Raw genomic sequence first — 22,037 nt, forward strand, 5'->3', positions numbered from 1 at the left:
ACTTTTTAATCTTATCATTATTAGTTATTATTCAAATTTTGACTCATAGTTACGCCTTTACATCTCATAATTTAAACTTTTTGTCATACTTGGCTTCTCTCATAATTTCAACTTTGTATCTCAAACTTTAAAAGTTTGTCTGAATTGACCTTGAATTTGATAACATAATAATTTTATCTTTTAGTATGTCTATTAAACCTTTTTCTCAAAATTTAGACTTTTTAATCAAATCATTATGACTTAAGTATTATATAATTTCGACTTTCATAATTATGGCTTTTCATTTAAGAATTTACTTTTTGCCTCAATTATAACTTATCTCAATTTATGATTAGCTCATGATTTCACTGATTATAAACATTTTAAATATTTGAAATAATATAACAAAGTATTCTGTGTTTAAATTATTATTATGAATATTTCCAGGGCCCTTTGTAAAACCTGACACATTTTAATGAGATCTTCCAGAAAATATTTCGATTTTAAAAAGTAAACTATCCTTTTCCATCATCCCAGCCATTCCTACTATATAATAATTAGGGGTGTAACGGTTCACAAAATTCACGGTTCGGTTCGATACGATACACTGATGTCACGGTTCGGTTCGGTTCGGTACGTTTTAGATATAGCAAAATGTAAAAACATCTCAACTTTTCAGAATGCCGCAAGCGCACCGCGGGTCATGTGACAAGAACTAACCAATCAGCTTCATCCTTTCCCGTAACAACATTGAAAACTCAGCCAAGATGAAGGAACAGCTGATCATAGTTGTATATGGATTGCAATTTTGAAATAAATTTAGTAGCAGAGCTACTGCAAGCGATTTTTAGACCTGCAAATCCATTTATCCTTCGCTGAAATTTCCGCGTCTCATGGAGAGAGCACGTCATTGTTGCTTAGCAAAGACAGACGCCTCATGAGCGCTTCTGCCCGAGCGCTTTGGAAAGGAGGAGAAAGACGCGCTTAGCGTTTTCCATGCGTTTTTAGGCACGATATGTGAACGGCCCCTAAGGCGCTCGCTCACTCAGCACGCGCTGAAGGCTCGTTGCAAAATGTCTAATGCATTTAACAGACCAGAAATATAAGATCCTAAAATAACCAACAGGTCTGGTGTTTGGGTGCACTTTGGATTCCCTGTAAGCTATAATACCGGTGTCTAAATGCTGCAGGGATAGTTTGTTGCGTGCATGTTTCTCCTTTTTTTCGTCTTTTCCCAGATACTGACACAATAAGGTGATGTCAGCGTAAATGAGTTGACGATATGATGCGACATACCGTTGTTTTTTTTATCCACCACTCTCTTGCCATCACCATTATAGCTTAAAGGGAATCCAAAGTGCACCCAAACACCAGACCTGTTGGTTATTGGAGGATCCTGTATTTCTAGTCTGTTAAACGCATTGGCCATTTTGCAACGAGCCTTCAGCGCGTGCTGAGTGAGCGAGCGCCTGACTGAGCCTAACATAAACATATAAGTTGCTGTTTTTTTCTTCTTCGGGAGTGTCAGGGGCGTTGCCTGTTACGTCGTTTGGGTTATTGGGCTACCTTGTTGAACGCATATCATTATATTTCTTTTTCAAATATAATTAATTAGTCCAACGAACCGTTCGGTACATAATGCGTACCGCGTACCGAACCGAAAGCGTCGTACCGAACGGTTCAATACGAATACGCGTATCGTTACACCCCTAATAATAATATATAATATATTGGGCCTGGCCATTTCATTTTTGACCAAGGCAACACAGAAACCCCCAGCACTTTCACTGTGGGACCCTGAACCATTTCAGGCTTGCACTTTCACACCCAGCCCACCCATCAGCTCCTCTTTCTGGATCCAGGTCTCTCATCGCCTCCATGTAAGGTCAGGCCGGCCTGGATTTAATAGCTTGTGTGGTCCGGCCATGTTCAGGGACCCTCTTGGATTTCTTCGAGGAGCTCAAGTGTTGAACTGTGAGGAGCTGACTTGCTAAGTATATCTCCTGACCCGGCTGCACCAAATGCAAGAAGATGCCAAACTATATTGAGTTCACATAATTTCCACACGCACCTAGAAAGATACCCTGAAACCTAAAACAAGGGTTATAACATTTGGAAAATTGCCACCAATGAGATCCGGTGTCCTTTGGGTCCATTTAGGAGATTGAATTTCAGGTTAAAAACAACCATTTACATACATATTATTAGTGTTGTCATCATTTTTTAACCCTTTGGATACTGCTTTAGAATCAAATGCAAATGGCATGAATGGTAAGAGCTTTTAATAGCTAATGAGGTTCCACTCTATGCAGTGCTATGACACATTATGATGTCAGTAATGTCATGACCCATCTGTGGTCTCTGACCTTGCTCTGTCACATGAACTTATGAGAAACAGCTGCTTTTAACTGGCACGTACAGCCAACATGCAAGTACTACTGCTCTGAAATTTGCAAGGATTATATAGTGGTATAGCTATAGTTGTAAAGCTTCAATAATCAATAATAAAAGTCCACACTACAACTACAGTATACTGATAACAAAAGGTATGGAAGCCTATTCCTTCCCAAATGGGAAGTCCAATGCAAATGGAATTTTTTTAAATGAAAAGTCACCATTTTTTAAAAATCTAATATTGACTTAATTATTATCTCATAATTCCGACTAATTGATTTAGGATGTCGTGAATTTGACTTTCAAATCTATTCATGACAGGGTATTATATCATTTTAAATGTTTATCATAATTATGACTTTTCTTCATACCTTAAACTTTATCTGTCATAAACACTCGTCTCATAAATTCAACTTTATATGGCAAATTTTAAGATTATGTCCAAATTTACTTTTTATCTCATGATTTAAATTTTCAGGGACTATTACTACTTTTACCTTAAACCTCTTTAAAAAAATAATTTCATCATTATGACTCAGAATTGTATCATTTTGAAAATCTGTCAAGTCACATTTATTTATATAGTGCTTTAAACAAAATACATTGCGTCAAAGCAACTGAACAACATTCATTAAGAAAACAGTGTATCAATAATGCAAAAATGACAGTTAAAGGCAGTTCATCATTGAATTCAGTGATGTCATCTCTGTTCAGTTTAAATAGTGTCTGTGCATTCATTTGTAATGAAGTCAACGATATCGCTGTAGATGAAGTGACCCCAACTAAGCAAGCCAGAGGGGACAGCGGTAAGGAACCAAAACTCCATCGGTGACAGAATGGAGAAAAAAAACCTTGGGAGAAACCAGGCTCAGTTGACCAGACGAAACTAGTAGTTCAATTCCAGGCTGCAGCAAAGTCAGATTGTGACCTCGGAATAAGAGAGAAACAGACTAATATTAGCGTAGATGCCATTCTTCTAATGATGTAGCAAGTACATCGGGTGTTATGGGAAGTGTTCCCGGTTCCGGTTTACCTAATTAATGCAGCCTAAAAATCCTTTAACGTATTTGGATATTAAAGGCATATTAGTATGTTATGTGTAAGCCAGGTTAAAGAGATGGGCCTTTAATCTAGATTTAAACTGGAAGAGTGTGTCTGCCTCCCGAACAATGTTAGGTAGGTTATTCCAGAGTTTAGGCACCAAATAGGAAAAGGTTCTGCCGCCCGCAGTTGATTTTGATATTCTAGGTATTATCAAATTGCCTGAGTTTTGAGAACGTAGCGGACGTAGAGGAGTATAATGTAAAAGGAGCTCATTCAAATACTGAGGTGCTAAACCATTCAGGGCTTTATAAGTAATAAGCAATATTTTAAAATATATACAATGTTTGATAGGGAGCCAGTGTAGTGTTGACAGGACCGGGCTAATATGGTCATACTTCCTGGTTTTAGTAAGAACTCTTGCTGCTGCATTTTGGACTAGCTGTAGTTTGTTTACTAAGCGTGCAGAACAACCACCCAATAAAGCATTACAATAGTCTAACCTTGAGGTCATAAATGCATGGATTAACATTTCTGCATTTGACATTGAGAGCATAGGCCATAATTTAGATAGATTTTTGAGATGGAAAAAATGCAGCTTTACAAATACTAGAGACGTGGCTTTCTAAGGAAAGATTGCGATCAAATAGCAGACCTAGGTTCCTAACTGATGACGAAGAATTGACAGAGCAGCCATCAAGTCTTAGACAGTGTTCTAGGTTATTACAAGCAGAGTTTTTAGGTCCTATAATTAACACCTCTGTTTTTTTCAGAATTTAGCAGTAAGAAATTACTCGTCATCCAGTTTTTTATATCGACTATGCATTCCATTAATTTTTCAAATTGGTGTGTTTCACTGGGCCGCGAAGAAATATAGAGCTGAGGATCATCAGCATAACAGTGAAAGCTAACACTATGTTTCCTGATGATATCTCCCAGGGGTAACATATAAAGCGTGAAGAGTAGCGCCCCTAGTACTGAGCCTTGAGGTACTCCTTACTGCACTTGTTATCGATATGATACCTCTTCATTCACTGCTTCGAATTGATGGCGGCCATATAAGTACGATTTAAACCATGCTAACGCACTTCCATTAATGCCTATTATTAATGCCATTAAGTCTATGCAAAAGAATGTTGTGGTCAATTGTGTCAAACCCCGCACTAAGATCCAATAGAACTAATAGAGAGATACAACCACGATCAGATGATAAGAGCAGGTCATTTGTAACTCTAAGGAGAGCAGTCTCAGTACTATGATACGGTCTAAATCCTGACTGGAAATCCTCACAGATACCATTTTTCTCTAATAATTATGTCTGTTCATCTCATAATTGTGAAACTTTTTTTGTCATTAACATTACTTCTGTCATAATTTAAACTTAATATCTTACATTTTGAAATGTCTGAATTGTAGCCCCCCTTTAACCACTATAAGCTGATGAAAATGACTGTGCATGCTTATAATAAACAGAATGGTATTGTTCTGGCACCAACATTTATTAACGTGGATGCTAATATAGTTATCATTCTTATTTGTTGGTTTATACACTTGAACTCTATGCTATTAATTTACCTTTTAGAACAATAAAATAGGTGATTAAAATATTTCATTGAACTTAAATTGAATGAGGGACAATCATATATTTCTTAATATATAACTTAATATAAATTCACAATCAATTCACTAAAATGTACAACAGTAATACTTTCTCACAAGATCGGAGAATAACTATTTCTGCTTAACTTGGCTATTAATGTGAATGTGACTTCAGTATTCAGGTTGATTCAGTCATCATATATACAGTCCATTTCATAACTTATTTTTAGGTTAAATGATCAGTTCACACTTACAAAACATTAGCAACCACATTATCTCACATTTATATTAGTCCAATTTAAAAATGTTTTGTTTATATTTAATATTTACACTTAACACTTTTATACCTTGTAATTTATCAACTTAATTTCATTTCATTTATGCACGTATAAATATTTGAATTTTATGTTTCATTTTTATTTTGGCATTTTTTATGATTTTAAGATTTTGGATGGCAGACAGAATTGATTGGTGTTTGGCTGTGGGTTACAGCTTCTTCTGGACTGCTGGTCAACTCTACCACCATCTGGTCATTCACTGGAAATCCAGTGTCAGAGGCAAATCCATGTTAATACAAACCTGATTACTCCAAATCCAGAATATTTCTGTGCAGTCCTGAGTGTGCTATCGTCCAGGCCATGAGAATGTCACCTTGTGTCTTGCTTATGGATATTGCACTTCTGTTCCCATGGAAAGAGGGACTGTGATTACATCAGCACGACAGGAATGTGCCTGGGTCTCATCTGGTGTTTGTGTATTTGGCCATTAGAGGGCAGATTAAGTCATAGATTTGTGTTTTCTTTACTCCTTTTTGTTTGTTTTTGTTTTTCTTCAGCTGTCTGAAGTTTAATAGCTAATAGGTAACAAAATTGGTAGTGACTTTTATCACGGCTGTGAGGTAACACTAGTTATGAAATATTAATTCAACTAAAATGAATTGTATCTAACTATTAATTTCACATTATTTTTTTATTATTATTTAAAAAAACTCGAAAATGCATATTGAACATGATCTTTTTTGCTACAAAATTTAATTTCTAGATAAGAAAACAAATACATTTGTGTCCTCAGACTAAGTCTTAGACTATTAATACATTTCATTGTTTAAACTGGGGTATCAAAAATGAGAAACACTTGAGGGCATTCAGAGAGGGTCTGAGAAAGAATGATGGGATTGAGATGTCATGGGACATTTTTAAACCTTATTTCATCTAAGCCCTATGATGGGAATCCAAGTCATTATTCAACATTTCTTTGCCTAAATTGGGTGAGTTCAGTTAGCGTATTTCCAACTAGACAAGCAAACGTGAAAAATTTGACTTCACATCTTATAAAAAGTCATTTTTGAGGTATACATGTGTGTAAATTAGAACAAAATATAATTAAAAGCACTTATGCTTTGCTTGCCATCTTGCTACGCCTGGAACTACAATCATGTATGTTTCTCATCAAACCTGCTGGATCTGACAATGAATATACCCAGCCTCATGACCTAACATGCTCTCTTCTTCTCTTAGAACTGACTCCATAACACCAAATATGGCTGTTTTTATTCTTCCTCCAAAATTCTGGCTTTTTAAATTGCCAATCTTCTTACAAAGGTTTTGCCTTGGCCTTGATCCGGAATCAAACGTTGTTGTAAACATCCACTGACGTCAAACTCCATTCGCACCCAATCGCCCACTTGTAAGAAGTGGGCCACATGGCATGTGATTACCCTATTAGAAAAAAGTATCACCTCTGAGCTGTTATCTCAGTTGGTTGGTATGTGCTGCATGCTGTTTCAATTCCCAAAACACAGCGGGGTTAACAACCTCTGGAAACTTAATTCCTCATAGTGGGGACAGATTAGTGGGGCATTAGTCTGTCAGGACATGATGCTTTGCCTTTGCGCTGTATAGCTTTAGGCTGAGGCAATGCTAGAAACAAAGAAAATGCAATGGACCACCACTGATAAGACAAAAACTAATAAAAACAATTAACATTGTTTTTGCACTACTGAATGGTACCCTGAGATAACAGTGAGTGTTATATCCTGAATGTGGCTAATTATCAATAACTGAACCATAATTAAATTAACCAAAATTAATCACACTCTATAACACTTTTTACGATACAAATCATTGCAAAGCAGAAAACTGAGTTTCTAAAATATTTAGTAGTAGCTTATCAGTGGAGACATTTTCAGAAAAATTAATCAAAGACATAATCAAACAGACGATGAACACTATTAACAGCAATTATTATATCATGCAATCACACTTGTAGCAAAATTTGTTAGTTCTGTATGTTGATTCAGGGTTAGCATCATCTGAGGTCATCTGAGTGGTTGGCATCATCTCTTTTCAGGTGTTCTGGATCTAGACTGGAGCTTGTGTGAAATCTCATTATCACAGAATCTCAATTCCATGGAAAACAGAGAAACAAATAGAGACAAAATTAGCATAGTTGCTGTTCCAACCAAGAAAAAATAATTAGTTTAACCCAAGCTACGGAATAATAATGCGCATTTGATGCATTTTTTATGCATTTTGTGACCTTAGCTAAACCATTTAGGGCTTTATAAGTAATAATATTTTGTAACTGATAAAGAACTTAAAGTGTACATAACATACACAGTTTCACCTAATCTCCTGTTAATCTTTAGTATCCTATAGAGTAGTACTGCATCCTTCATATATCCAAAAAGTCTTTAGTTTTATCATATTTATAAAAGAAAAAATACAGCTTTCCGATTCTTTCTGGAAAAAGTAGAGCTTCTGGAGGTGTGCCGTGACTTTCTCGCTCTCCTCTGGTCAATGTGTGCGTGGGCGAGCTTTTCCGGGAGAAATGCTCATATAAGGAGTTCCGTTCTCGTCTACGTCATTAGATCTATTATGGAAAAAAACAAGCCGAAACGTGTACCAACCCGTAAGTAATATTTTCGGCACAGAAATTCTCAGTCATTCTTCTAAATTATTTTTTAAAACTTTGGGCATGTTTAGCATGAGAATCCATCTCTTTAACACTGTGAACAACTCTGAATACACAAAACACCATTGTACCCCCCCCCCCCCCTTTAATAGGTAGCCAGAGCATAGACTGTAGAATTGGGGTAATATGATCATATTTTCTTCACCTGGTAAGGACTCTAGCTGCTGCATTTTGGACTACCTGTAGCTTGTTTATTAAAGATGCATGACAACCACCTAGCAGTATATTACAATAGTCCAGTCTAGAGGTCATGAATGCATGAACGAGCTTTTCTGCATCAGAAACGGGTAACGTGTTTCGTAGCTCGGCAATGTTTCTAAAGCCGCGTTTCGACCGCAGAAACTAGGGACTTTGGGCTGGTACTCGGTGTGTTTCCACAGCAGGAACCAGAAACTAAATAAAGTTATGGATAAAAAAAATGCCCCTCAGAAAGTCCCTGGTGGCGACGTAGTACTTTTTCAAAGTTCTGGAACTTTCGGGGGCAGGACTTGGTCACTAAACATTCGGATTGGTTGAGTTCACGCAGCACTGCGATTTCAACTACCATTTATTCTGATCATTTTCAAAATATTACTGTTATTGTGTCATGAAATGTAATTTTAAAAGTATTTCAGGCAAGAATGTAGTTGTTTAAAACTCAAATCTGTGTTTTATTTATTTATTTATTTACAGCTCCTATTTTAAAATATTTCTCGCTGATTTCGGAGACGGTCAGAAATCATGTATCCGCCGAGAGCAGTCTCAACTCGGTTAGACCTTCTGATATGTGCTGCTCTGATTTCACTTTAGAGGTTAAACATAAGATATAATTCATTTTGGATAAATCTAACAGGTAATCTTTTGTCTGTATTCAATTTATCTATATGTTAAAATGAAAATAAAAAAGGCAAATTGATATTATATTCCGTTTCATTGTAATATATATATACACATTTCCCTGAACTAAGTACATTACGGCAGCTATTATTATGTTTAAATGAAAACGAAAGGAGGCAGTGGTATTTGACATCCTATTTCATTTAATTGTAAATATACAGTGAGGAAAATTGCAGTAACCAAGGTGAGCAGGGGTGCGTTCCCCAAAAGCAGTTGCTAACCTGTTAACTTTTAGCAACTTAGTTGGTTGGCAATGGGAAATTATATTGCAACCAACAAAGTTGCTAACTTAGTTACTATGTTTTTGGGAAATGCACCCCTGACTGATGTTATCAAGTACTCTGCTGTTTGCAGAATTTCCGGATTTGCGTCGTCACGTCATAGACATATGTCCAGACTATTTGCCTTATCTACCCGGTACTTTAGACGCAGAAAGCTACAGGTCTGGGGGAAAAAAAGCTCCTGGGTAAAAAAAAGTTCCTGGAACAAATGTTACGGGTAATTTCGGTGGAAACGCGGCATAAGATGGAAGAATGCTGTTATAATGTAATATGGGAAATATGGTTTTCAAAAGAGAAGTTGCTGTCTAATATAACACCCAGATTTTTGACTGTAGAGGAAGTAACTGTAATCAATGAGATACTGTGAACTGTTTTTTTTTTTTTTTTGGTAAAATAAGTAATTATATACAAATTTAATAGGAGAAAATAACTGATCATCCAATATTTAACATTTTTAACACACTCTCTTAGCTTAGATAATTTAGAAGTTTTTTCTGGTCTCGATTAGATATATATTTGAGTATCATCAGCATAACAGTGGACACTAATCCCATATTTTCTAAGAATATTACCAGGGGGAAACATGTATATTGAAAATAGCCGAGGACCTAGGACAGATCCTTGTGGCACTCCATATTTTACTGGTGATAAATGAGATAACTCCCCATTTAAATAAACAAAGTTGTAGCGATCAGACAGGTAGGATCTAAGCGTCTGCCCATAAATAGTATAGTCCTTGCCCTGTATAGTTTTGTAATCGATCTATGAGTATGTCATGATCTATGGTGTCAAAACGCAGCACTAAGATTAAGTAAAACTAGCAATGAGATGCAGCTTTAACCTAGCCACTGTGCTAAATAAAAACCTTGGATTGTTTTGGTTATTTTCAATGAGTTTGTGGATATGCTTGACCCTGGCAGTTTTTAGAGCCTGTCTATAGCTGAACATACTGTTTTTCCACGCAATTCTAAAAACTTCCATGTTTTCTCCATTTATGCTCAAAACTATGAGTTTCTTTCTTGAGAGAGTGGGTATTACTGTTATACCATGGCACAGTATGTTTTTTTCTAACTTTTTTCAGTTTGATGGGGACGGCAGCTTCTAATGTATTAGAGAAAATAGTGCCCATGTTGCCCGTCATTTCGTCTAGTTCGTGTGTATTTTTGGTTACACAGAGCAGTTGAGATTAATCATGCAGGTTATTTGTGAATCTGTCTTTGGTGGCTGGAACAATAGTTCTGCCCAGACGGTATGGCTGAGACATATAGTTAATATCAGTGATACTGTGCATGCATGATAGAAGGAAATGGTCAGTAACACCATCACTTTGAGGAACGATATCTATATCAGTAAGATCGATTCCATGCGATATAATTAAATCTAGTGTATGATTAAAACGATGAGTGGTCCCGGTGACATTTTGCTTGACTGCAAAAGGTTTTTAAGGTCAGTGAACTCAAGTCCTAATGTATCATTTGTATTATCATCGTGAATTAGCACAACAATTAGCACTTCATCAGCTGTATCCAAAAGGTCTGAGAGGAAATCTGCTGATTCTTTTCATTTGATATTGTTGCAACACCTCCGCCACGACCAGTCTGACGGGGCTCATGCTTATAAAAAATGGTTTAATCATGATAAGATTTTCTCTAGATCCTACACTAAATTTATATTTTGACCTCACTATTTGGGGAACAGACACAGTCTTAATAAATTAAAGCCACATTGTAGTTATTTGAGAATTGGCTTACTAGTCATATTGAGTGAAGATTCCTGGAGATGTTGTCCGACAGGAGTTCCGCTCTGACTCTGGTGGGATGCAGGCCATTAGTGTGAATAAGCCTTTTGTGTCCTCATCAATATGTGAGGAGTGGTCCTGACATGATGATCACTGTTGTCTCGATCAGGCTACTGAAGTCCCTCTTCAGTGTCTCCGCCTCCCGCAGCATGGTGTTATTAACCCCGGCACGAAGTACGACTGCTCCAGTGCTCTCTTCAGCATTCAGGATCGCGGGTATCTGCGTAGAAACATCGAGAACACAGGCACCGGGGAAACAGTTAGTGTGCACTTTACCTTTGGCTAACATAGTACGGGCATGTCGGACGATGGAGTCTCTGATGATCACAGCATCATGTTTCATCTTGCACAAAGGAGCAAAGCGTTTCCGGTTGGAGATCTCGAAGACCGGAGGGGGAGAAGTCATCGCCCTGGGCCTGGCTCGCGTCCTCTGCTTTGGATGCACCAAGGCTTTTTTTTTAGCACAGCGCTCCGCTCTCTCAGTTTGGCCTGCCTCACCTCCAGGTCACAAATCTGCTTCTCCACGGCTCTTAATGCAGCTCGAATGTGTCCTCACCTGCACTCAAAGGTAGACATACATCCGCCATTAAAGCAATGGTTATGTGTGTGAATAGAGTATTAGCAATGCAAGCGGGATTATCGGCAACCACGCTGGCAATGCTAACAGCACTCTAATTATTTTTGTTGTAATAATAATTATATTAATAATTCCTTACATTTATATAGCGCTTTTCAAAGCACTCAAAGCACTTTACATTGTCAGGGGGTATTTCCTCATCCACCACCAGTGTGCAGCATCCACCTGGATGATGCGAAGGCAGCCATATTGCGCCAGAACGCCCACCACACACCAATTTACTGGTGGAGAGGAGACGGAGTGATGAAGACAATCAGTGTATGGGGATTGTCAGAAGGCCATGATGGTCAGAGGCCAATGGGTGAATTTGGCCAGGATGCCGAGGTAACACCCCTACTCTTTTCTCTACTCTTTTGTAGAACATGATAGAGAATATATTCACACATTAGAGAAACAAAAATTATGGTGTATAAAATAGATTTTTACGATAAAAAAATTGTCGATAAAGAATTAACGTGATGGAGCTCAAATTTAAGACACACGGCAGCAACAAACAGGAACTGATGTAAAATCTGGAGTTGGTGCCAAGAGAAAAAAGTTATGCAAAATTAAGCAATGCGTTAATTTTCATAAAAAGTAACTAAGTAATGCAACTGGTTACTTTTTAAGGAAGTAACTGTACTGTATATTGTTATGCATTCATTTTAAAAGTACATTTTCCCAAAACTGGTTAACACTTTGAAATGTTTTTCTTTATTAACCTATTTATTTTGGTAATTTGAACTTTAGCTTTAGAGCTGGAAATGGCCTCTGGTTTTCAATTCATTTAAAAAGGCTATATCCTTGGCTTGCAGCTTTGAGAGAGATGCTCTGTGAAAATTGACATAATTTTGGCCCATAAAATCTGAACATAGCTGGTTCAATCCCTGCTTCATCTACAGCAGCAGTTCAGCCTTAAGCAAGACAACTAACCCCAGACTAATACTTGTTAAAAAGTATTTGAAGTGTTGTGTCATAGTAATGACTGAATATAAAATCAGGGCAGTGCCACAAATCTCTCTGACCTTAGAATTTATGGCAGCACTGGGACCTGGGAGCAATGGAAAGAGTAATATAATCTGTGTCATCTGTTACCCTGAAGACCACAATTCTTGTCTCATCAGGGCAGAGAATGTTTAACTCTTGCTCTTTGGGTCCAGTAAAAGCCATTTGTCAAACTCCAGGGGGTTTGTCATTAGCCTCTCTAAAAGTAATGTCCATCCAGCCCCTCCGCCATAAAGACCTGATTGATAACGTCCTGCTGAGAAGGTTGTTTTTCCTGAAGGTTCTCCCATCTCATTTCGATCTTTACCTGACTTTTTCTATATTTAAGTGCAAGCATAATGTCTGGATAATCAAAGCCCAGATTAGCGCATCATTAATGGCTGTCCCCCAGGGTTATGTTATGGGCCCTATTGTATTCTTTCCACAACTCCAAATTTAAAATACATGGGTGCAATTAGTTACTGTAATGAAAAAAAAAAAAAACTTTTTACTTTTTCCCTTGAAAAAGTAAAGCGAGGGATTACTCCTATTTTTTTTTTCAATTATTTAATTACATTTACTTCTTATGTAATTTAACTTTATACTGTGTATAGCCTGTAGACCATTTATAGACAATACAACACAATATTGGATTTAACTTCAAAATCTAAAGTCTAACCTTAAAATGCATGCTTTTCATGTATCATTTTTACTTTAAATGCTTTGGTGAGTTAATAAGAATATTGGTAACACTTTTGTGTCTAATTCTCACTATTAACCTGTTAACTAGTATTGACTGTTTATTATTACTTAAGGGGGGCTATTTCATGCATACTGAGTTTTTTACACTGTTAAAGAGTTGGATTCCCATGCTAAACATGGACAAAGTTTCAAAAATTAAGTTGTACGTTTGAAGGAGTATTTCTGTTCCAAAAATACTCCTTCCGGTTTGTCACAAGTTTCGGAAAGTTTTTTTCGAGTATGGCTCTGTGTGACGTTAGATGGAGCGGAATTTCCTTATATGGGTCCTAAGGGCACGTCTGCCGGAATAGCGCGCGCTCCCGTATAGCAGAGCACTGAGAGCACAGACATTCACTGATCAGAGCGAGAGCGTCGCGAAATGTCACAAAAGAAGTGTGTTTTTGGTTGCCAGGGCAAGACAACCCTGCACAGATTACCAAAAAAAAAACAGCATTAAGGGACCAGTGGATGGAGTTTATTTTTACAGAGCATCAACGGAGTTGTGCAAGTGTTTGTGTTTGTTCCCTGCATTTCGAAGATGCTTGTTTTACCAACAAGGCCAAGTTTGACGCCGGATTTGCACATCGTTTATTTCTTAAGGATAATGCAGTCCCAACGAAAAAGTGTCACGATCGTGTGTTGGAACCGCAGGCGGTGAGTAAAACTGCTTCAAATATCTCTGTGTTGTTAACTTAGCTATCGGCGCGTAAGCACATCAAGTAAACAACATGCAATGTTGTCATCAAACTGCACTTTCCACATGTACAGCTTAAAAAAAAAAAAAAAAAACGACAAAGTGGAACTTAGTCATTTTCCAAAACCGCTAAGCAAATATATACAGTTTCAGTACATACCACATAGAGACGTCGTTGCTGATGCTGCTCTTGTTAAATTTCAGCCTCTGGATCTGAATCTGGATCATAAATAAACGGCTGAATCTGACTGTTACCCATGGTTTGTTTTGGATGATGGTTTTTTCCTCACGGTAATGTCACAGCTTCCAAACACTCTCAACGAAAAAGCCTACTCGCGCTCGTGATTCTTTAGCTCCACCCACACGTCACGTCTCCAGCCGGTCGTGTTTTTCCGGGAAAAATCGGTACAGACTATCTTTCTCTTATGAATATAATAAAACTAAAGACTTTTTGGAGTTATGAAGGATGCAGTACTACTCTATAGGTACTCAAGATTAACAGGATATTGAGTGAAAACGAGCATTTCACCCCCCCCCCCCCCCCCCCCTTTAAAAACACATATTAATGTCTTATTCTGCAAGACCTTATTCCAAACTTAATTAACAACTACTTTACTAAGTTTTAATAAGCAGTAATTAGGAGTATATTGAGGCAAAAGTCATGGTTAACAGTTAGTTAATATTGAGAATTGGACTCTAATCTTAAGAGTGATCAGAATAATGTAGTTACAGTATATTTCATTTATTTAAAAAAAAATTATAATCATGTCCATCCTTGTTTTTATTAACTTGTCGATGCTGATACTTAGAAAGTAATTGGTAATAAGTAATTAAATACTTTTTGGAGAGAGTTATTTGTACAGAAATCTAATTACACTGTTAAAGATGTAGTTAGTAACTAGTTATTTATTACTTTTTAAGAGTAACTTACCCAACACTGATTGGCACATAATTATCTCAAAGATAAATGAAATAATTTTAGAATTTAAAAATTCTATATATGGTATGTTTTCCCTTTTATTGAAGCCTGTGCACAGTCACAAGGATATTCCTGGTGACGGCCAACATGTTGCCTTGGAGCTTCTAAAATGTTTAAGATGGTTGTTAGGGTATTGCTAAGGGTTTTCTAGTTTATGTGTGTTTTGTGTATTTAATGGCAGGACTGTATAAGTGGGAGACAAGGGGAATATGGGTAGTGGCTTGAAACTCTTGATGTGTGTGAGTGTGTGTGAGGGAGAACAGGACTCTGCATTCCCTTGGTGAGTCATAGGTCAGCGCATAGTCCTGTGAAATTACAGGGTCTATTTCCTGTGATCTTTAGCATTTTCTTTTTATCTGTGGGTTGAGACAAGCAAAAAGTGAAAGGTTGAGTGAGAAATACCCAGTCAGCTCTTTCACTAAACCCATAGCACCACTATCTCAAAATTTGTATGATCCTCCATTAAAATTTTTCAAAGGTGGAATAAGTTATACATATATATATATATATATATATATATATATATATATGAGAGAGAGAGAGAGCGAGAGAGAGCATATTTTAGTGTACTACAGTGAATGGTCTCCGAGGGATGCTTTATGGTCTAGAATCTAGACTAAGTTCTCTGAATTTTTCTCTCTGTGGAGTTGTATCTTGGAGAGGGAGGCAGATGGCTGCAGGTGCTTAAGTCTCTAACATACCCTGTGAGGTTTATGACACGCAAATGTTTCAGTGCAGCAATTTATTATTGTCAGACTGCTGTTGGTGTACTTCAACTTCACTAAAACCAGACATCATGCTTAGCATGCGGTGGCAAGAAAACATGTATAAGTTCTTGTCTTCATGGAATTAAAGGAATAGTTCACCCCCAAAAAATTTAAATTTGATGAAAGTGTACTCACCCTTAATTTGTTCAGGATGCAATTGAGTTTCAGAATGGATTTGGAGAAATTTAACATTCTATCACTTGCTCACCAATGTATTATCTGCAGTGAATGGGTGCTGTCAGAATGAGAGTCCAAACGACTGATAAAAAATATTACAATAACTCATAAAGTAATCCAATTCAAACCATTCAGACCATTGGTTTCAGCTAAAGAATGTCCTCTATCGTAATAGTGCTTTCTCCCTCAAAAAAAGTCTGAATTAGAGAGAAATTTGCAAAGATTCAGGACCATTTACAAGTGATAACAGTAAATACAGTACTAAATACTGTACATATGTGGGTGGATTTGGATATGAAAGGACAACAGGGGATAGACTTTTTCATGGTTAAAACGCATAATGGATTTGTTTCTTACAAACATGCAGCTTTCCACTTGACAAGATGTTATATAAACTGATGGACTGGAATGGTGTGAATTACTTCAGCATGGATCAGCTCTACGTAGGCAAGACAGATATTGTCCTCTTGTGGAAAGCCAAACAAAATAGTTTCACTTTCACAGTGAAACACACAGCATCTGTACGACATAATGGCTGTGGCAACAACAATACTACAACGAGAATAAAAAGTATGTTTTCTTTCTTTGCGTGAACATTTGGGCGGCGCTATGCAAATCTTCCCACATAGTGACGTAGAGATGTGTGTGCGTGTTAGAATGAGATGTTTTAGGGGGGGCGTGGTTGACACTTAACTTTTATGGAGAATATCTCTTTGGATTTGAGACTTTAGTTTCTGCAACTTTACAGATCTTCTTTATGTACCAAGAGCCTGTAACACTCTAAAGATAAAGGAACAATTTTAATTGCATCATATGATCTCTATGATAATTTTTTCCCATAATGAAGATATATCAATCTCACAATACAGAAAGAAAGGCATTCTTTGGAAAGCATATCTTTTTTGAGCACTAATGGAGGTCTGTGAGTTCTTCCTTATATGCTTTGACTTACTCACAATCACATTTACTATCAGATGATTCACCCACTGAAACTGTCATGGTCTAGCCTACAGAGTGTCCCAACCAGTTTTGTCATATGAAATTAGAACCTGTTTGAAATTCTGTCTCACATTTACATCACATAGTTAAGAATTATCCCACGAGCTGTAGGCTAAGTGCAATATCACATGAGTGCTAATGTGATACTGTGACAGACAGATACTGTGACAGACAGACAGACACAGACACAGACACAGACAGACAGACAGACAGATAGACACAGACAGACAGACAGACAGATAGACACAGACAGACACAGACACAGACAGACAGACAGACAGATAGACACAGACAGACAGACAGATAGACACAGACAGACAGACAGATAGACACAGACAGACAGACAGACAGACACAGACAGACAGACAGACAGACAGACACATACAGACAGACAGATAGACACAGACAGACAGACAGACAGACAGATAGACACAGACAGACAGACAGACAGATAGACACAGACAGACAGACAAACAGACAGACACAGACAGACCGACAGACAGATAGACACAGACAGACAGACAGACAGACACAGACAGACAGATAGACACAGACAGACAGACAGACAGACAGACACAGACAGACAGACAGATAGACACAGACAGACAGACAGATAGACATAGACAGACAGACACAGACAGACAGATAGACATAGACAGACAGACAGACAGACACAGACAGACAGACAGATAGACATAGACAGACAGACAGACACAGACAGACAGATAGACATAGACAGACAGACAGACAGACACAGACAGACAGACAGACAGATGGACACAGACAGACAGACAGACAGATAGATACAGACAGACAAACAGACAGACAGACACAGACAGACAGACAGACAGACAGACACAGACAGACAGACAGACAGACAGACAGACACAGACAGACAGACAGACAGACAGACAGACACAGACAGACAGACAGACAGATAGACACAGACAGACAGACAGACACAGACAGACAGACAGACAGATAGACACAGACAGACAGACAGACAGACAGATAGACACAGACAGACAGGCAGACAGACACAGACAGATAGACACAGACAGACAGACAGACAGACACAGACAGACAGACAGACACAGACAGACACAGACAGACACAGACAGACAGACAGTCAGATAGATAGACATACAGACTCATCTTTTTGGGGGAAATGTTTAACTATTCCTTTACAAATATCAACAAGGCGATTATATCTGTAACTGAAACTCAAACAGAAAGCTGTAACTCAGCTGAAGGACTTGAGTTCTTCCTGATGTCCCTCTCTGTGTTCAAGCGAGGGACAGACTTGTTAAACATGGCTCAGTAAAACGCAGAGGACTGCAATGCTGAGTGCTGCTATTGTCTGGAGAGAGACTCAGTCTACAGGCCTGAATGCTGTGTAGTTTACCATAGTAACCGGGTTAACGAGGCGGTTATTTAGTGGACTGAGAAACCCATGTGTTCATGAGTGTGAATGTGCCTGTGTGTGGTGAAAAATGAGAGCAATGAGAGACGGGGTAAATATGGAAATCTGCTTTGAGCAAATGAGAAACAAGCTGATTAGCTTCAGTTGCTGAGGTTGAGAATTAAAAGCAAATTCTGTTATTATTTTTCTGGTTAAAATGTCAGTTTAATATGCAGAGAAAACTATAAATAAGCAATTTGTAGGTTGATTTCCTGATATATATATATATATATATATATATATATATATATATATATATATATATATATATATATATATATATATATATATATTTATAGCAACTATAAACTATATATATTTATAGTTGCTCATAAAAATGGAAAACCTCTCATGCTTTGTCTTGGTAAAAGGTATTATAGCATCTCACATGTGATCCTGGACCAATATTTGGCCTAGATATAACTTATTTGAAAATCTGGAATCTGAGGGTGGGGAGAAAAATCTAAATATTGAGGAAATCACCTTTAAAGATGTCCAAATGAAGTTCTTAGCAATGCATAACACTATTAAAAAATTATGTTTCGATATATTTACAGATTTTTGACAGAGAAAAATGTATAATTTTGACCCATACAATATTTTGGCTATTGCTATAAATATACCTGTGCTACTTATGACTGCTTTTGGCTCCAGGGTCAAAAATAAGTATGTATTTTCATCTGAAAGTCTGGGCTTGGAACAAAAGTAAAACAATAGATAGATAAATTAATGTCATTGTCATTAAAGGCATGATGTGACTCCTTGACAAATTTGAATAGAAAACATATATCATAAATGTAAATGTAATGTAAATGCATAAAGTGGTCAAATTTGAAGAAATACATAAACTACCATTCTAAATTTTGGGGTTGGGTAATACTTATAAATAACACCAAGGCTGTATTGTACAATTATTATACAATAAAACAGTAATATTGTGAAATATTATTACTCAATATATTGTAAAATAGAATTTATTCCTGTGATGCAGATCTGAATATTCTGCATCATTACTCCAGTCTTCAGTGTTTTCATGATTTTGTCAGAAATCATTCTGATATACTGATTTGCTGCTCAAGAAACAATTCTGATTATTATCAATGCTGAAAACAAAACATGTTTCAAATTTTTATGGGAACCATGTTTTTGATGCAAACAAAGTTCAAAAGAACAGCATTTATTTGAAATATACTTTTTTTGTAACATTATAAACTTCTTTTCTGTCACTTTTGATAAATTAAATGCATCCTTGATGAATAAAGATATATAAAATTTTTCTTTAAAAATCAAATCCCACTGACCTCAAACTGGTAGTGTAATTGTGATCGGGTATAACTAATAATGCAGGTAGAGGAGACAAACAATGGGAAGTATCAAAATGCTTGTTTGTAAGCATGTCTAAGAGCTTTGTTACCAATGTAAACACTGTTATAGAAAGACTGAGTTCTTGTGGGGGGCTGGATTCATAGCATGGGGTATCAACTTACATTTTCCCCCAGGGACGGCCGCATGACCCAGGAAAAGAGGGTAAAGGAGGGGGAAAAGATGTAAGGTTATGGTCTGAGCTCTCTCAATGAGAACCACATGCAGGAAGAAAAAAAAAAAACAGAGGGAGGAGAGGAGGAGGGGACAGAGTGTGACTAAAGCCAGCCTGTGAAACCAGACCGAGTGCCGCGTGGATCTCTCCTCAAAAGCTCGAGTGTCCGAGGAAAGAGAACGTCAGCGTTTGTGAATCAGATTCCACGGAGTACAAAACTTCCAAGAATTCCGAGCTTGGAGAAGAAAGAACAATATCAAGTGCCATCATGAGACGAAGCTCCAGCAAGCAAGGCTTGCAGAACCTCCTGAGGTGAGGACTTTGTGTGCCAGACTTTAACATAAAAAAATAAAATGTAAGGCTTGAAGATGGGATCTCAGGTGTGATGAGGGACGAATGTTTGTTTTGTTTTTTTCACAATTGCTGATGTCTGTTTTATGGGTAAAGATGAAACAATGTTTATTCTTGTTTGAAATGAAAGTGATTCCCTTTGTGTTCTTTAAGAACCTGTCATCCTTTGTTATGGGAAGACCAAAACATTAAACATTTAGGCTGTAGTTTAAACTTTGCACATACATGAAAGAAACTAGTAATCATTTCTTTCGTTAATTATGTTTTTGTGAAGTTTTATTATAATTATTTTATATACTTAATCATAAAATTGTTTAAAAGAATTCAACCACATTTTTATTTTTATTAGTTTCAAATGGGTTTGTGGAGCATCAATATGAATATATAAACTAAACAGTATAAATATTCCAACAATTCACTAGTAAACTAATAAACTGTTCCATAAATTAGCAAAAAAGAAATGGCAAGTAATACATTGGGATTTGTGAATATGGAAGCTTATTTCTGCCAAAGGATGAAAAAACTAACTAACAAACAAAAAACAGTAACTAGTCGCAATTACTATAAACTAGAAAAAAATCTGTGAGGAAAAATCTGGATTTTGAAGCAAAAAAAATGTATTTGTTTTTGCAGTGTACCTGTTTACACGTATATTCATGTTTACGTTCATCATAGACATTTTTTAACAAGAAAACTTGAAATTGTTAGCATTGTGTTTGTTTTAATAGCTTATCAATTACCTAACAAAACGACCTAAAGTAGAAGACTGAAAAACCCCTGAAAGTAGTAAGATCAATTTACATATATTCGAAAAAATACAATAATTAACTAATTAAAGCACATTTTACTACATCTTAACAATTTGTTGCACCTTCATGCGCTGTTGTCTTTATAGAGAAATAGTTTACTGGCACTTTTATAAGCTGGAAAGTTGTCAGGGGTCCAGATGAGAGTTTATTGTCTCTTCCAGAGGTGCTGTGGGATTGTGGATGGATGATGGGACAGGAAAGGGAGGAAGGAAGGGTTGAGGGCACCCTAATTAAACATGTGACCTGTTGACATTCATTGTGACACACAGTAATCTGACCGGTTATCTGTAAAGGTGCCGCAAACCAACTATAATTTAGGTCGAAAACTGCAGTTTGTTTACTGTAAACAATGAAGCAATATACCCATTCAAATACCAGAATCTAGCCGACTGCGTTTTTCCACAAACACAAGCGTGTCTGTTCAGAATTGGACTAAAACGATCCAGAAACAGCTTAGTTCAACTAAAAATGAACCTTCAGTCATTGTTTACCCATCACGTCAAACCCCTATAATGGTCTTTCTCCCGTGGAACACAAAGGGAGTGGTTTATTTTTAAAGATTTCAGTTTTAAAAACATATATAGCGAAAGACTAAACAAATAGCATTACCTCTGTGGATGTGTATGCTGTGTTCACTTCTGGACAGAGAGGATTTGAGACGGATCAGGTGTGCTTTGTCAAACACAAACAGGTTGCATTAATGGCAGACAGGATTTATTTCCCCAAGGCCTTTTCTCACACTCAGCAAGCTGCTTTCTCTATTAAAACAGCCCAAATTCATCAGAACTATTGTGTGGTTTGCTTAGACACATACCGGATACATCAATTACGATGCTGCATATGCAATATTTTGTATACTGTACGCTTGTCGCAGTATTTTGAAAACCATCCCAATGCCTGCAGATTGTACAGTACACACAGCATGTTAAACTGACACTGACCGCAAAACCAGCTGATGAAAATCTTTCTAAAAAAAAAAA

The 22,037-nt window shown here is 37.0% G+C and overlaps 1 protein-coding gene across 6 annotated transcripts in view; it reads left to right on the forward strand.

Annotated features, from left to right (window-relative positions):
* The window catches only part of LOC128014107 (caldesmon, smooth muscle-like), a 62,436-nt gene that overhangs the window by 16,062 nt on the left and 24,337 nt on the right, over positions 1–22,037 (forward strand). For 3 of the 6 annotated variants that reach the window (XM_052597375.1, XM_052597376.1, XM_052597371.1), the window contains exon 4: positions 19,860–20,209. The exons of 1 other annotated variant lie outside the window; for it this stretch is intronic. In XM_052597375.1, the coding sequence (XP_052453335.1) occupies positions 20,166–20,209 (44 nt within the window). In that variant the 5' untranslated portion in view covers positions 19,860–20,165. Of the gene's footprint in view, positions 1–11,373; positions 11,510–11,704; positions 11,903–19,859; positions 20,210–22,037 lie in introns of those variants that run through there. 2 more of the 6 variants (XM_052597372.1, XM_052597373.1) reach the window with 2 other exon arrangements.

The sequence above is a fragment of the Carassius gibelio genome, chromosome B25 (assembly GCF_023724105.1).
Source record: "Carassius gibelio isolate Cgi1373 ecotype wild population from Czech Republic chromosome B25, carGib1.2-hapl.c, whole genome shotgun sequence".
Lineage (NCBI taxonomy): Eukaryota > Metazoa > Chordata > Actinopteri > Cypriniformes > Cyprinidae > Carassius > Carassius gibelio.